We start from the raw sequence: 17,013 nt of genomic DNA on the forward strand, positions 1-17,013 counted from the left end.
AGTGTGCCCTAGAGCCCCCTCTTTCCTTATAGTTTCAGGGGTGAGGTGGGATGTGGGGGAACAGAGTGGACCTTGGAGTGGTAGAACATAATGGTTAATGCTTCACAGTCTGGTGTCAAATTAATCTGGTCAGAATCCTTGGCCACACGACTTCTTAACTGGGTGACCTTAGATGAGTCACTTCTCCAGTCCGAGTCTCAAGTCTCCTGTCTGTAAGATGAGAAAAATGACAGCCTACATCTCACTGAATGTTGGGAGGATCCAGTGAGATGACACAATGAGTGAAGTATCCAGCCTGTGGCCACCCATGATAAGCAGTTGGTAAGGGAAAATGTCATTATAACCCAAGATCAGTCCTTGTCTCAGCAAAAAGGCAAAACAGGGCTGTACTTGGAAACCAGAGTTTACTCTCCTGGCTGCACTCAAACCCAAGAGAGAAAGAGGTGAGTGAGTGCGTGTGGTCTCTCCCCCTCAGGCTAGGGAGAACTGAAGGGAACAATGGGTCAGCTTGCTTGTGTGGCAGGGCTGGAGGGAAAGAAAGGATCAGCTGCTGGGCTGAGGGCCTGCTTCAGCCACCCCCACCCCACCTCTGCTGTCTGACTGAGAGGAGTGATGGACCAGGAGGTGCCCAATAGCATTGATTTCTTGTCAGAGAAGACCCTTTTACAATTCCAGTCCTGTCCAAACTTGTATTCGTCTCTTCAGGTAGCAGAGCCTAGACTGATCCACGGAGTTGCCTGAAAGTTCAAAATGGCTCCACTAGGAGTGAAAGCTCCAGCCAGGCTCTGTTTCCCTGCCTGTTTCCCATCACATTCCCCAGGGCTAGTACAGAACCTGGCCCCTAGTAGGAACTCCACAGTTCACTGAATGGATGAACATTTTCAGCAGTGGAAAGACAGCACAGCAGGAGTCCTACGGTAGATAGGGTTCTCCCCCAGCCTAGCAGGAGGAGAGATGAGAACTTTGGACCACCAAGGCCAACAGCCAGGAGTGGAGCTCTAAGGGAGGTGGTGCCTCTGCTTGGTAATCACTGCCAAGCCCTTAGCCTCAGAGCAGAGCACTGAGACATTCCTCTGGTGGATCAGCGGAGATTAACAAAGACTGTCTTCTCCCAGCCTCTTCCTTTCTGTGTACCAAAGGAGGCGGCCAAATGTTAGGGAAAGAGCACCAATTTTGACCACCAACTCCCTGGGTGGCCTTGGGAATAGGCTCTCCTATGGGTTGTACAGTGGATAGAATACTAAACCAGGCCACAAATATGGCTGTCCAAGCCAGGCAGGTGATACAGGGTGTAGATGTGATGCAGGTATTCAGAGGTAGAGCACTTGCCTAGCAGGTGAAAGGCCCTGGGCCCTCACTACTGAAGAAAAAGAAAGGAAGAAAAGAAGGCAGTTGTAGCCAGTAGTCACAGATGTTAATGTGTTGAGCCAATGTTTTCAGTTTCCCACTCATTCAAGGAAGCTTAGAAGCCTGGATTATTACGAGTTTTAAAGTTTTCGTTGTGGTTGTTTTTTGCATTACTAGGGATCAAACCTAGCTTCATGCATGCTAGACAAATGCCCCACCACTGAGCCCACCCCCAGCCCAAAAGTTATAAAAACATTGAGGTCCAGACAAAATACATACTCAGACTGGAATCAGCCAGCAGATCCCAGCTTGCAAGTTTTGGGCCAGCTAACCAGGTTTTGAATTTGTTAGTTCTTCCAGAAGGTCTGACTGCCTTCCAAGCATGCCCAAGCAGCAGTGGCCCTCGAAGGCTCTAATCTGGCCCCCTTGTTGCACAGGTAGGAAAATGGGCCTTAAGAAAGGAATGGCCTGGCCTGAGACCAGAGAGCAGGCTGGCCTCAAAGGCAAAGTCACAACCCAGGACTGGTTCCTCACCCTGGGCTTCTTTCCCATTCCCAGCAGAGGACCGGGCATATAGGGGCTAAGAGCTTAGTCCTGGATGGGGCTGACCCTGCTGGACAAATGAGCAGCTGTGTGACTCAGGCCCTTTGCTTCACTCAGCTCCCTCGTCTGTAAACACAGATAACCATGTAAGGATTCAGTGAGATAGGGTAAAACGTGCAGCACAGAGCTTTAGTGAGTGCCCACTAATGTTACTCAGTTATTAAAATCATGGAGGGCTGGTGGAGTGGCCTGAGCGGTAGAGCATCCACCTAGCAAGCATGAGGCCCTGAGTTCAAAAAACAAAATAAAATCATGTAAACCACACACCAGGCTCTCATCCAGACAGCAAGGCTGCTTGGGAAAGAAGGATTGATGGAGAAGCTGCATCGGAAAGTCGTTTTTATTAAGTGTGTTATACCATGCTATTCAGAGTACCACCTGAGAGAAAAATGAGAACTGACCAGAACCTTTCTACAGCCAAGAGGCGACTTCAAAGAGCAGTAGAGTGGCAGAGAGACAAAGATATCGGGAAGTCTCCCACCCCGCCGGGGCTGTGCCCTGTCACTTCTGCCTCTCTCCTGCATGTCTGCAGAAGGAAAGCCCAGGAGGGGGATGTGACTCAGTTGCAGGCTGGAGGCTCTGGTGTTGACAGTCCACAGCTTCACCCAGAGGGGACCACACCAGCTCTGCAAGGGCCTCTAGGTGTACAGTGGAGGAAAGGGAAGCTCAGCTGTCGGCTGGAGCCTGCAGAGGATGAAGTGACACTGAGCAGCCAGGACCACTACTCCCCCAGCCCTCAGGGCCTCTTCAGGGAACTGTCTGGGGCACATGGCCCCACCCTGCCACCTACCAGTTCTCTGGACTCCAGACTGTGTCAGCAGCCTCCATCAGGTGGAAAGTGTAGGCCTGGCGTGATTGGTCTGAGAGGTTCTGCTCACTCTTGTGTACCACTTCTCCATGGATCAAGACCAAGGTCCCTGGAGGGGACATGAGCCAGAGAACACCATCTGCACGGCACAGCCTCCTTCTTCCCAGGGCAAAAAGGGATATAGCCTTCCTTTCTCTGATCATTTTGTGTCCCCATCCATCTCCATTCCCATCCCTGGACGCTCCAGCACCTGCAGCGTGCTCCAGGATCTCAGACTACACCATTTCACATGGGTTCCCCTGGATCAAATCCCTTCAACTGTGGCCTGCTTTGCTAGGCAAGCTTACAAAGGGCCTCCCTTTGTGTAGGCTGGGTCAGGGAGAAGCCCTCTGTACTATGCCAGTCAGCTGGGACCTCCTGGTGACACTAAGTGGGACCTCAGTGTTCTCTTTTCCATAAGGAAGAGCAGGCACTATTTCCTGGCATTCATTTAGTACTTGCTGTGGGCCTCCTGGATTCTCTGTAAACATCCTTAATACAGCATCTCACTGCTTATCCACATTACCTTCGGGGGAAATGGGGCTCTGAGATCCAATCATTTGCCCATAAATAGCAGTCTGGGAGAACTTGCTGGTAACCACACTGCTTCCTAACTTCCCAGTGCCCTACCAGCCCCACCTCTCCCATTTTGTGACTTCACAGCCCTCAGGTGGCATCAGGGGAGCCTTGTAGACACTAGGTGGTAGATTAAGCGCAGATCTTCGGGCACGGTCCCTTGCTTCCCTGTGCTGTATGTCCTTCCTACCTCTCCGCACTGGTGTGGGCACAAACAGTCTATTATCACGGATTGGCTCTGACCCGAGGAAGCTGGTACAAGGCACTGAGCCAGCAGGGGCCCGGATCATCCTTCTCGACACTCCACCTACAGGCCAAGATGAGCCTTTAGCCCCCCTCTGCACCAGGTCCCTCTCTCTGGGGGAGGGGGGAGCAGGGTGGGGGCAGGGTGGACAAGGAAAAGTAGGGTCCTCACTGGTATGGGAGCCAGGGATGAACCAGAGGCAGCCGTTCCCCAGCGTGGCATCCTCCACTGCGATCCACATGCCCAGCACCCGGCCCAGGGGTTCCGTGTACAGAAAGGAGGCATCCTGGTGAGGGGAGACTGGCAGAACCGCCAGGGGGTGAGGAGCCTGGCCCCACCTCACCTTGCCCCATTTCCCACTCCTTAGTCCTAGTGGAGCCCTCAAGGCAAGCCTTCCTATCACCAGTTACACTTTCACCACTTCCTAGTGCAGGGACTCTGGGCAAGACATTTCACCTCTCAAAACTTTCATTTCCTCAACTGTAAAATGACCCCAACTCTAACCTACCTCAAGGGGTTGCTGGAGGAGTAGTAGAATGCTTAGTATAGGGTCCAACCCTGTGACTGCTAAAAAATAGCTGCTATTGCTTAATCCCAGCTGGGTAACTAAAGCTACTATTCTTTTTTTGCGTGTGTGGTACTGGGGCTTGAACTCAGGGCCTACACCTTGAGCTACTCCACCAGCCCTTTTTTTTTAATAAGTTTTTTTCAAGGTAGGGTCTCAACACACTATTTGCCCAGGCTGGATTCAAACCATGATCCTCCTGATCTCTGCCTCCTGAGTAGCTGGGATTACAAGTGTGAGGCATCGGCACCTAAAGCTACTATTCTTAACTGGGGATGAACAGATTCCAGTCACCAGATTGCCCACCCAGTGGCATAAGATTGGGAAGTTGAGCTGAGCCAGGTGCCAGTGGCTCACATGATAATCCTAGCTACTCAGGAGGCAAAGATCAGGAGGTCACAGTTCAAAGCCAGCCTGGGCAAATATTTAGGAGAAATTACCTCGAAAAAAAATCACAAAAAAAGGGCTGGTGGAGTGGGTCAAGGTGTAGACCCTGAGTTCAAACCCCTGTACCTCCAGAAAAAAAGAAAAGATTTGGAAGTTAGGCCATGCATGGTGCTTCACTCCTGTAATTCCAGCTACACTGGAGACAGACACCAGAGTTTCAGGCCAGCCTAAGCAAAAATAATGAGACTCTGTCTCCAAAAACAAAACAAAAAAACTGCCACAAGCACAAGGTCCTGACTTCAAACCCTAGCACCCCCCCCCCAAAAAAAAAAGGCTGTAGGTGTAGTTCAATTTGTAGAGCACTTGCCTAGCATGTGCAGGGCCCTGAGTTCAATCCCCAGTAGTACAGGAAAAAAAAGATTGGGAAGTTGGGGGCAAAGCAGAAGGATGATTATGACCAAGCATCCATTTTTTAGAACCTCCCTGTATGATATTGGGGCACAGCCAGGATGGAGAACCAATGGACAAAGGAGCTTAGTTGACAGTAACAAAATAATGAGGGTGCCGATCTCACCTGCACCTTTTCTGGGTAACTGTGTGTACTCTAAACACTGAACTTCAAGAGGGACACTGGGAACCCCAAAAGGGTCCAGAGGAGGGTTCCGATGGTGGGGCTCCAAAGTCTTTGGAAGGGCAATGGCTGAATCAGCTGGGGGTGCTGGACTCAGACACAGTGGATGCAGGGAGGGGGTCGGCCATCCTTCAGGGAAGACAGGGCAGTCACAGGAGGCAGATTTGGGCTGCCAGTAAGGGGCTCTCTGTCACCTGAGCAGAAATGGCTAATTGCCCACCATGCAATCTTTAATGCTATCTGTGCATCCCATAGGCTGTGGAACAGATCAGGGAACTCCATGCTTAACTGATCCTCCAGAGAGCTGCTAAAATACAGATTTCCAGGCCTGTGCCGACCTTCTAGCTGAAGATCTTAGGAATGGGGTTGAGGAATCTGTATTTCTTTCTTTCTTTTTTTCCCTTCGGCAGTACTGGGGCTTGAACTCAGGGCCTCAACCTTGCTAGGCAGGTGCTCTGCCACTTGAGCCATTCCACCAACCCTTTTCTTGTGATAGGTTTTTTTCGAGGTAGGGTCTCATGAACTATTTGCCTGGGCTGGCTTCCAACTGTGATCCTCCTGATCTCTGCCTCCTGAGTAACTAGGATTACAGGCGTGAGCCGCTGGCGCCTGGTGAAGAATCTGTATTTCTAAGCAGCTAAGGGTTTCTGTGAGATTTGGGGACTCTGTGCTGAAGTCTCAAGGGCTTCCTCCCAGTCCTGTTGTAGGCAGGAATGGAAGGTGGCTCCTCCTCCCAGGGCCCAGGCTCCTCCCCACAGAAATTGCAGAAAGCGCCTTCCCTTCCTCCAAACACCTGACCACCACTGATGTCCTGGATCTCCACCCATGGCCTTTGCTGGGCCCTGGAGCCTGTTTTTAGCTCACCTTCACCGCCAAAGTGAGGTTGCTGCAAGAGAGGGGAAGGGCCTACTGAGAACAGAAGAGAGCAGGAGGAGCAGGGTTGAATCTGACACCTGCAGGGAGCTGCCACCCTGGCTACCTGGTTCCACATCAACACCCAGTAACTGAGCACACCTACCGCTGGCCTGTGTGCCAGGCCCAGGAGGGATGCAAAGAGAAACCACCCGCCCAGCAGGAGCTGGCAGTCTATAAGGGAGACAGCACACACCTTCCCAACAAGATCACCAAGCAGAACCAAGTGAGGGCTAGAAGGACAAGCTATGACAGGCCAGAGGTTGAGCCTTTCTGCCCCAAAACCAGAGCTAAATCCCTATTTCCCCAGGGATTTAGAAGGTTTCTTAGAGAAGGTAGAGTATTTCAATACCAAAGAGCGGAACAGGGAGTCCTATGGATCCCCTCTTTCCTCACCACCAAATTTTTTTGTTTTTTTTGGCAGCACTGGGGTTTGAACTCAGGGCCTATACCATGAGCCACTCTGCCAGCTCTTTTTATGTGATAGGTTTTTTTTCGTGATAGGATCTCATGGAACTATTTTCCTGGGACTGGCTTCAAATTGTGATCTTCCTGATCTCTGCCTCCTCACCACCGAATTTTAACTGAGCATCAACTAAGCGTGAGGCCCCTTAGTCAGAGACCAACTTGACTTAGCAAGAATTCCTGCAGCTCTTGGCCAAAGGTGAGAAACTGCTTTGTATGCACAGTCTGCCCATTTCACACAGGGTAAACCGAGGCCTAGGGAGGACGCAGGGCTCACCTTAAAGATGTACATGCTCTGCAGCACCACTGGCATCTGAAGGCCCAGACTTCTGGCCAAGGCCTGGAAGGGGGCAAAAGTCACACTCCCAGCCTGCCCCCCACACACGGCTGGCCCACCCTGTTGCCCTCATCCCACCTCTGCTCACCTGCATTTTGGGAGAATGTGTGACACTCCTAAAGACAGGGTCATGGGCATGCAGAGCTGTGGGATGGAGGAGGGCTCATGGGCCAGCCTCAGCCTCATGCTTCCCTCCCACAACCTGGACACTAGACTCAGTCCTCACTCTGACATTGTTACCTACTTGGGGTGCATTGAACTTTAAGTTTATTTATAATCAAGTAATGGATCCACAGACACCTTCGCCCCCACCTCAGGCCCCATACCACCCATGACCAATCTTCATCTTCTGGTCATCCGGGAACCTCACTCCAATCCTGACTCCCCACCTTCACAGGGCACAAAGAACTCCAAGGGTTATCACTGGTGATGATCTTAGCACTGCCACTTCCTCTGTGTGAACTCAGACTTTCTGTGAACCTCAGAGTCCTCCTCTGTAAAATGGAAATGAGAGGAACAGCCCTGCCTCCCTGCCCTGTAGACTCAGTGGGCTAATGAACATGCAGCAGGGCCTGGCAAGGGATGGCCGCTCATTATTAGTGTTTGCTATTATTATGGTTATTACAAAAAAAAAAAAAACCAAGGGCTGAATGTAACTAATGCCACTGATCATACACTATAAAATAGTTACGATGGAGCTGGGTATTATGGCACACAACTGTAATTCCAGCACACCTACATTATATAGCTACAACCTGCCTCAAAAAAAAAAAAAAAAGGACTAAAACAAAAAAAGACTGGAGGTGTAGCTCAAGCAGTAGAGCACCTGCTTTGCAAGTGGGAAGCCCTGAGTTCAAACCCCAGGCCCACAAAAAAAAAAAAAAGAAAGAAAGAAAATAGAAAAAAGCAGGGCGCTGGTAGCTCCTGACTGCAATCCTAGCTACTTGTGAGACTGAGATCAGAAGGATCTCAATTGGAGGCCAGCCAGAGCCAGGGCAAAAAGTTCCTGTGACCCCGCCTGAAAAGAAAAAATTGGGGTGTGGTGTTGTACACCTGTCATCCCAAGCTACAAGGGAGGCTGAAAATAGGAGCATTTTGATCCAAAAAGATGAAAGGAGACCCTATCTCCAAAATAACCAGAACAAAAAGGGCTGGAGGAGTGGCTCAAGTGGTAGAGCACCTGCCTAGCAAGCACAAAACCCTGAGTTCAAACCCCAGTACTGCCAAAAAAAATTAAAAACAAAAATGGTTATGATAGTACCTTTTATGACATAAGGATTTTGCCACAACTTGTTTATAAGCTATCATGATGTAACTTCAAGTTTAAAAATAAGAAGTAACTGGGCACCAGTGGCTCAGCTCATGCCTGTAATCCTAACTACTTGGGAGGCAGATCAGGAGGATTGCAGCCTAGGCAAATAGGTCAGCAGACCTCATCTCAGCCAGGTGGTGGTGGCTCACGCCTGTAATCCTAGCTACTCAGGAGGCAGAGAGCAGGAGGATTGAGGTTCAAAGCAAATAGTTCATGAAACCCTATCTCAAAAAAATACTTCACACAATAAAAGGGCTGGTGGACTGGCTCAAGGTGTAGGCCCTGAGTTCAAACCCCAATACTACACACACACACACACACACACACACACACACAGACCCCCATCTCCAAAAAAAAAAAAGAAAAAAGAAACCATGAAGACTTGAGTTCAAACCCTAGTTACACCAAAAACAAAAATAAAAACTAGTCTATGACTCTGTTCATAGGAATTCTGGTTTAGAAGGAAAGTTGATTCAGACAAAATAAAAAATAAGCAGTCTAGAAAATAAATTACAATGTGTGATCCTAAAAAAAAAAAAAAGTGAAGTTATCCTACTTGCTTTTGTGGTCTCAAAATGTCAAGTGCTCCTTAAGCAGCTGAACCAGGAGCTCCCTGTGCCTGGGTGGCAGGTCATCCCAGGCAGGCAGTAGAGTAGAGGAGCCGGCCTAGGCCTATCTGTGGGGAGCACTCAAGCGGAGTCCTCTCCCCTTGAGAGGCAGTGTCATGGGATTAGCATCAGACCACGTAGGAGTCCGAGGCCAGAGGGGAGCCAGGGCCACAAAGGCTGTGTGTCCATCAGCTAACTTCCCAAGGGATTTCATCTTAAGTCTCCTAGGCGCTCGGTCTGCTCCCCCATTTTCTTTCCTGCACCCCCAGGTCTCTGCTCACCATGGCCAATTTTGTTGATGGATTTCTCTGGAGGGACCAAGAAATTTCCTGCGGCACAAAGAACAGGTAAAGGCAGAAATGGAAGGCAGGGTCCCTTGGGAAACTGGCCTCAGGGCCTCCCAGTCCTGGAGAGCAGAGCCCACGTCCAGCCCTCCCCCAGCCCCTCCCTCAGAACGTGAGGGCCCCAGCTCCAAACCTTTCTTGTCAAAAACGCCTTTCTCAAAGAAGAATCGAATCTTGTCTCCGCTGCTTAAGAAATAGTCTGTGCTGCCCTGCAGAAGGGGACATGGGAGGGACAAGAGCACATCCAGGGGTCAGAGCTGAGCCTGGCAAAGAGGGGAGCAGATTCAGGTGCTGCTGCCCCACAGGGGCCTGTGGCACAGGCAGTGGATAGGAGCCCAAGTGCCTGGAAGCACAAAGCACAGCCTGAATTAGCTGTGAAACATGGGATTTCTTGGAAATATTACAGGTGCTCTTCAGTTACATACAAACTAACAAAAATGACTTCAACACACCTAATCTACTCTTGTGGCTTGGATATGAAGCATCTCCCCAAAAGGCTCATGTGTTGGGGGCTTGGTCCCAGCTGGTGGCGCTATGGGTGATTGCTAACTATTGGTGATTGGATGATGAAGGAGCTAACTCCATCAATGATGTCATCCAGTGAGTCCTTCATACCTGAATGGGCTGTAAAGAGGTGGGGCCGGGTTGGAGGAGGTAAGTCACTGGAGGGCTTTGAAGGATATATATATGCATTTTTTTTTCTTTTGCAATAGTGGGGCTTGAATTCAGGGCCTTGTGCTTTCTAGGCAAGTGCTCTTATCACTTGAGTCACTCCACCAGCTGTGATTTGTGTTGGATATTTTTGAGATAAGGTCTCATGAACTATTTGCCCAGCCTAGTCTTGAACCTCCATTCTCCTGATCTCTGCTTCCAACTAGCTAGGATTACAGGCGTGAGCCACAGGCACCCAGCTGAAGGGGATAGCTTGTCACTGGGTCCCTTTCTCTCTCTGCTTCCCAGCTACCATGAGGTGAGCAGCTCTGCTCCACTATACCCTCTCCACCATGATGCTTTGCCTCACCACAGGCTCACAGCAATGGGGGAAATCATGAGCCAAAATAAGTCCTCCCTCCCTAAATTGTTTTCTCAGGCATTTTGTCACAGCAAGGAGAAGATCATCACAGTTTTACCTAATCTACATGAATCGTGTTCAGAACATTGGGCAAGGCCTATCTTATAAGATTAAGTGTTGAGTATCTTATGTAAATTTTTTTTTTTTTTTTTGCAGCACTGGGGTTTGAACTCAGAGCCTCATGCTTGCTAGGCAGGCACTCTTACTGCTTGAACCACTGCACCAGCCCTTTTTTGCAATTTTTTTTTTCAGGATAGGGTCTTGTGAACTCTTTGCCTGCAGCTGGCTTTGAACCGTGATCCTCCTGATCTCTGCCTCCTGTGTAGCTAGGATTACAGGCGTGAGCCACTGGCACCTGACTCACGTAATTTTTTGAGTACTATGCTGAGCATGAAAAGCAGAATGGTTGTACAGGAGACACAGATGGGCGTTTCGTAGACATGATGGGAAAATAAAATTAAAAACATGATATCCAAAAAAAAGTTGGCAACAGAGGGTTGTTTTCCCTTATGAGTGAGGCTGCCTGGCTGGGAGCTGCTGCTGACTGCCACTGACCCTCATAGCAAGAGCGCATCCTATGGCCTCCAGTGTCATATCCTACCCCATGATATTATGATGGAAAAGATCAACATTTACAATTCCATGTACAGTTGGGCACCAGTGACTCACACCGGTAACCCTAGCTACTCAGAAGGCAGAGATCAGGAGGATCGCGGTTTGAAGCCAGCCTGGGCAAGTAGTTCGTGAGACCCTATCTTGAAAAAACCCTTCACAAAATAAGGCTGGTGGAGTAGCCCAAGTGGGAGTGCACCTGCCCAGCAAGTATGAGGTCCTGAGTTCAAACTCCAGTGCCACCAAAAAAATAAATGAAAGAAAATAAAAGTTGAAGTACAGTTTCACTAACAGTGCATCATTCACATATTATCATAAAGTCAAAAAATCCTAAGCTGAACCATTGCAAGTTGGAGACCCTCTGGGTACTTTCTTCTAGCATCCTTCCTTTCCCGATAATCCGTGGTCTCTGGAACAGTCTCAGAAGGGAGCTGTGGGGGTATAACATTCCATCCCCCTCACTCCTCAGAGTCCTTGGTGGACCTGTCTCTGGCCACAGGACCACTCTCTCCACTTTCCTCACTTGGAGGGCAGGCATGCAGCCAAAGGAGACCAGCAACGTGGAGAAAACTAACCCATCCTCCCCATTCCCCAGGATACCAACCTTCTGGTGCTGTAATTCCCTCTGTGCCCACAAGATGCCAGGAGCTCCTCAGTTTCGGTGTGTGTGACCCCCCCCCATACACACCCCCAACACACACCAGACCTTGCTGCTCCAGCACTCACTTCCAAATCCAGATGATGAAGGGCTAGGAGAACTGGGTGGGAGAACCACCTTTCCATCTCAAACTATAGAGTTCTGGTCTGGTTGGGGGATAAGACTCACAATGGTGGCCCACCAGAATCACAAGGCTCATTCTGAGATGCTGGTCACAAAGATGGCCTTTGTCAGTGGAGAACTTGAGGAAGAACAACACAGAAGTGACCAGCAGCACCTCTTGGTATCAGAGCTGGGTGCAAATCCTGACTCTACCAATGTGTGCTTGGGGCAAGTGATCAAGCTTCACTTTCCCCACCTGTCAAGTGGGGCCTATAATGCCTACCTTGTAAGTTCACAGTGAGGAGTGAAGAAAGAATGCACGTAGGTGCTTAGCCTGGGGCCTGGCACGTGGGAGGCTGGGACCTAATCCCTTCCAGGCTGTTGCTCTGGCTGGCAACTGAGCCGTCATCAAAGATCACATCCTGTCCTCACTTGCCCCAGTCACTACCTGGGCTTGAAGCTGCTCCTCTTCCTGGGTGGAAAACTCTATGCGACAGTGAGGAGGGACATCCATCTCAGCCACTATCTCACCAATCCTCTGTTGTATGGCTGCACACTCGTCTGCAGACAGGAATCCTTCCAGCACCAGGAATCCATCCTCCTGGAACTGCAGGCAGGAACAAGACTCAGGCTTCCCTCTGCTCTCGAACATTCCTTATGACCCATGCTTGTCGCCCCAAACAGGAAGCTGTGTGAAGGTGAGACCAAGTGTCCTGCTGATTGCTCCAGCTAGGGACATGGTGCCTGGTGCTCAGTGAGTAGCATCAGTATCATCAGTATCGGCTGTTTGGATCTTAGGAAAGAGGAAGGGGAAGGGGAGGCTGTCCACGCTCTTGCCCTGACGTGGGCTCAGGTCACATGCAAATACAACCTTATCCGTTTATTTCACTGCTACTGATTGAGTGTCTACCGTATATGCGACACGGTTTTAGGAGCTGGAGATACAGTTATGAACGAGCTAGCCAAGGTCCCTGCCCTCACAGAGCTCAGTCTAGTGAGGGAAACCAACAGTACACCAACTGTCACTCAGGTAACTACATCATCACAAACTGAACTGAGTGCAGGGAGAGAGGGGGCAGGGTTTGAGAACTGAAGGCAGAAGCATCTAATGTAAATCTGGTAGGAAGAAGAGTCTTGGCACAGCTCTGAAGTGACATCTATAGGGGACCACAGTATATGGGGAAGTAGAGGTGACAGGGGAGAGCATTCCAGACAGAGGGAACTGGGAAGACTGAGAGGAACTGGAAAGGAGCACAGAAAGAGGGGAGGGCTAGAAGAGGGCGGCAGGGGCTGAGCTTTCTCCTGAGTACACTGGGAGCCGGTGGGGGTTAAAACAGATGGCTTATTCTGACTTACCTCTACCCCTCTTATTCTGAGAACTGTTGAGAGAGATAAGGAGAAAAAGAATGTCTGCAGGGCTGGGGATGTAGCTCAGTGGGAGAGCGCCTGCCTAGTACATAAGGAGGCTCTGGGTTTCTTCCAAACACTTTAAAAACAACAAAATCCCTGCAAAAATCATGTAGAAAAACATTGACAAGGGACTTGCTCCTGATGTACTGTGAGGTTAAAAAAAAAAAAAAAAAAGCTGGCTAGGAATGAATATTTGGCCACTTGGACAAGTGATCTGCTCTCTGACTTTTGGACTATCCAGAGGGGCTGCCTTTAGAAAACAGGGCCTGCCTGCCCTGCACTGTCAGCTATGAGGATGGACTGGATCTTCTGACTTTTTTTTTTTTTGTCAGTCAGTACTGGGGTTTGAACTCAGGAGCTGGTGCTTGTGTTAGGCAGGCACTCTACCACTTGAACCGTATCTCCAGTCTTTCTCTTCTTTCTTTTCTTCCTCTGCTCTCACCTCCCCTCCCCTCTCCTCCCCTCCTGTCCTCTCTTCTCTCTGTCTCTGTTGAGGATCAATGTTGCACTGAGCTACACCCCCATCCATAGGATGGACTTTGGAACAAGGACTCTAGGGCCATATACCATAACAGAAACAGGTTTGGTGTATGTAGGAATGTTTATGAGTGATTATCATAGTCTGTGTCTCTAGTTCCCATGCGTTAACCTTTCATATTTGGACTAACAGTGGACCTGAAATGTTGACCTGGTCCAGGGTCCCTATGCCAGCTGGACTGGCTGATCAGAATGCTTTATTCTGGTTTTGGTCACACACACACACACACACACACACACACACACACCAGGTCTCTCTCACACACACACACACACACACACACACATCAGGTCTCACACGTGCACACACACACACACACACCAGGTCCTGTGACCCGAATGCCTCAGGCTGTGTGTGCAAAAGTTACAGCTTGTGCCTGGGAACCCACCCTTCTGGCTTCGGTGTCCTCTGTAAAATGGCTGTCGGTGGGGGTGGGAGAGTGGGGAACCCACCCTTCTGGCTTCGGTGTCCTCTGTAAAATGGCTGTCGGTGGGGGTAGGAGAGTGGGAGGTAGGGTGAGGGGGTGTCCATTCTGAGTTCCAGAAGCCACTAGAAGCCCACCCCTACTTACCAGACCCTCCCACACCCAGCCCTGCACGCTCCTACCTTCTGGAGCTGTGAGAGGCTCAGGCAAGCCATGGAGACTGTCAAGCACTGGTAGCTCTGGGTATTACGCCTACTGGGGAGGAAAAAGTTCAGGAGGGGAGAGTAGCCTACTGAAGGCCCAGAGGACTTAACTCTTTCCTACCTGGAGAATACTCAGTCCTTCCCCTGAGCTCTCCCCAAACACACAAAGGCCAACCCTTGCCCTCCACCCTAAGCCCCAGCCTGCTTCCCCCTTGCTTCTGCCCTTGGATAAGGGCTTGATCTCTGCCCCAGCTCAGCCCCCACCTAATCCAGGATTACCCCTCTCCTATCTCCTTCATGGTATGTAATGGCTTTCCTGTGTTTCTTTCCAGAAAACAGGAGTGTGTTCTGGGAGGCAGGCATATAGGTGGGCTGCCAGGACACCTAGGTCACAGTCCAAATGCCACCACTAGCTGTGACTAATCTCTGCCCTTCTGTGGACCTCAAGTGAGGAAAGTTGGAATCAGCACCTGTGTGTTGTAAGATGGGTGTGGGGACATGCAGGGGACTTGGCCCTGAGTGGCTTTGCATTCCACAGGTGGAAAAAGTCCTTCGAGGAGAACCGTTTGGGTCCCTCCAGCTCTGAGCTGAAACCCTCCAGGCGTTAGGAAGATGGAGATGAGGACTGTCTTAGGAAGGGAAGGGGGTGGGGAGTGGGGCCTGGGTCTTCAGAATGAGGCAGGGGGATGTCCGTTTCCCACCCTCAGAGGCCAATTATTGACACAAGCTGGGCTGGCAGGGTGGTTAAAACTGCCTGTGGCCTCCACAATTGATAGGGCCCTTCAGCTTTGAAAAACTGGTCCTTGGCCTTCCCAGAAATAACACTTTGAATGGCCAAGGGACAGAGTGTTTCAGAAATGAGTGAGGAGACATTGCTCAGCCTTCCAGAGCCTTGGCCCTAGGTCAGGTTCTGCTGGGAGCTGCTGCTTTGTTTAGCTGTCCTGGCTTCCGGAGGGCTAGGGACAGCTGAGACCAAGGGGCTCCTGGGGCTCGTGGGGGAGGACAGTCATGCGGCAAGGTTTGTTCCCAGCTGTCCCTAGGCCCTTCTGATGCAGCAAATAGACACCCACCAAGTGCCAGGAACACAGTGGCCCCTTCATGCTGAGCCAACAACTGTCTAGGGGACCCCACCAAAGGCTGGTGTCAGAGGCTCAGTGAGGCAGGCTGGGTTGAGTCCCAGCCCTTGTTTTCTGCAAGGAATAACAGGAGGACCCCTGTGAATAGTGACCAAGGGTAACTGCCTCAGTGCTGATAAGGAGCTCAGGCCAGGGCCGAGCACCTAGGAAGCGCCTCCCAACAGGTTCACCCAATGTTAGCAGGAGCCCTTCAGGGTAGAATGTGAAAGTTTTCGGTTTGATTTTTTTATTTTTTGAGCTTCCCCAAGTTTTCCAAGTTGCTGTTGTCACCAGAGAAAAGCCCACCACTGTGGTTTTAGGCGGAGCAGAGAGGCCTGGATGGGTGGGGTCGAAGGAAGGAGAGGCCCAGCCTCCGCCCTGTTCATTCTGCTGGCTTTTGGGAAGAGGGTGGGTGGTGTTTCCACATCATTTTCTCCAGATGCTAACAAGCTACATATCTTCCAGCGCTGGCTCAAAGGCCCTAAGGCTAGGGGAGGGGAGGGTACCAGACTAGATAGGAGATCAAGACCTCCAGTATGGAGGTACAAAAGGGGGTCTTCTAGAGTGCCTCAGCTCCAGCTGCTCCATCCCCTGTCAGTGGCTCACAACAAGAGGCAGAAGATGGAGAGAGAGTGGCTCAGGCCTGAGAGGTCAGTCCAGTGGAAGGAAGGACAGGCCCTGGCCTATGTGAGAGAAGGTGCCCAAACAACTCAGGCCTCCTCACTGAAAGCAAAAAACAGACACAATGGCTTCTCCTCCTCACCCAAAGACTTCTGCTGTAGGGCTCCAAGTCCACCCAGCATAAGGCGCCTTGGATGAAGAGGAAGATAGGAGACTGTTTACTGGATACTAGGTGCCAGGCCCTCAGCTAAAAACTCCATTACCTACATGCTATGGTGTACCCCAAAGGCCCATCTGTTGGAACCTTGATTCTGTAAGGCAGCAGTGCGGGGAATGGGCCCCGTGGGAGGTATCTGGGTCTGCCCTAAGGAATGGAGTAATGCCTTTCTCGTGAATGGGTTAGGGTAAGGCTAGCTGCTGTGGCTTTTACTGTCTTAGGGTGTGCCTTTTCTTCTGCCATATTATGAAGCAGCACAAGCCCCTCACTGAGTGCAGCTGCCAGACCTTGGACCCCCAGCCTGTGGAACTGAGCCAAAATAAGTGTTCCTTCATAAACTACCCAAGGGGCTGAGGGGTAGCCCAATGACAGAGCCCTTGCATAGCACATTGAAGGCCCTGGGTTCCCAAGGCACCTCCCTTCCCCAAAAAAATCCAGTCTTAGGTATTCTGCAATTTTTTTTTTTTTTTGGTGGTACTAGGGTTTGAACTCAGGGCCTATACCTTGAGCCACTCTTACCAGCCCTTTTTTTGAGATAGGGTCTTGAGAACTATTTGCTGCCTTTGAGCCTCAATTCTCCTGATCTCTGCCTCCTGAGTAGCTAAGATTACAGGTGACAGTCACCAGTGCCTGGCTCCTCAGAACAATTCTGCCAGTTGCCATTACTATTCTCATTTTACAATTGAGGTAAATGAAAGTCTCACATAAATAAATGGAAGAACTGTCCCCCACCACCACCTGGTGACTTTCAACCCCACCTCTGCAGAGCCCTGGGACTTGTTGGAATCAGAAAGGACCTCTGAGAGCACAGAGCGGAAGTCCCATTGTACAGATGGGGACATAGAAGCCACAGGAGGGAAGAG

At 50.4% G+C, this 17,013-nt stretch overlaps 1 protein-coding gene across 7 annotated transcripts; it reads right to left on the reverse strand.

Annotated features, from left to right (window-relative positions):
• Positions 1 to 42: 42 nt before the first annotated feature.
• Positions 43 to 14,597, reverse strand: Phyhd1 (phytanoyl-CoA dioxygenase domain containing 1). Of its 7 annotated transcripts, none has more exons than XM_074053074.1 (12): positions 14,477 to 14,588; positions 14,177 to 14,249; positions 12,071 to 12,229; positions 9,312 to 9,387; positions 9,116 to 9,163; positions 7,003 to 7,058; positions 6,855 to 6,917; positions 6,065 to 6,086; positions 3,789 to 3,917; positions 3,564 to 3,680; positions 2,741 to 2,867; positions 43 to 210 (listed from the first exon to the last, which is right to left on the reverse strand). In XM_074053074.1, coding segments are annotated over exons 1-12 (891 nt in total). In that variant the 5' UTR covers positions 14,497 to 14,588; the 3' UTR covers positions 43 to 209. The 7 variants fall into 7 exon arrangements, 6 of the variants coding, with proteins under 6 accessions (XP_073909175.1, XP_073909173.1, XP_073909178.1 ...); XR_012440765.1 differs by lacking the exon at positions 43 to 210 and adding an exon at positions 2,273 to 2,634 and having other exon boundaries at positions 2,741 to 2,917; positions 14,477 to 14,595; XM_074053072.1 differs by lacking the exon at positions 43 to 210 and adding an exon at positions 2,273 to 2,634 and having other exon boundaries at positions 14,477 to 14,547.
• Positions 14,598 to 17,013: the final 2,416 nt, after the last annotated feature.

Source organism: Castor canadensis, chromosome 13 (genome assembly GCF_047511655.1).
Source record: "Castor canadensis chromosome 13, mCasCan1.hap1v2, whole genome shotgun sequence".
NCBI classification, from domain to species: Eukaryota; Metazoa; Chordata; class Mammalia; order Rodentia; family Castoridae; genus Castor; species Castor canadensis.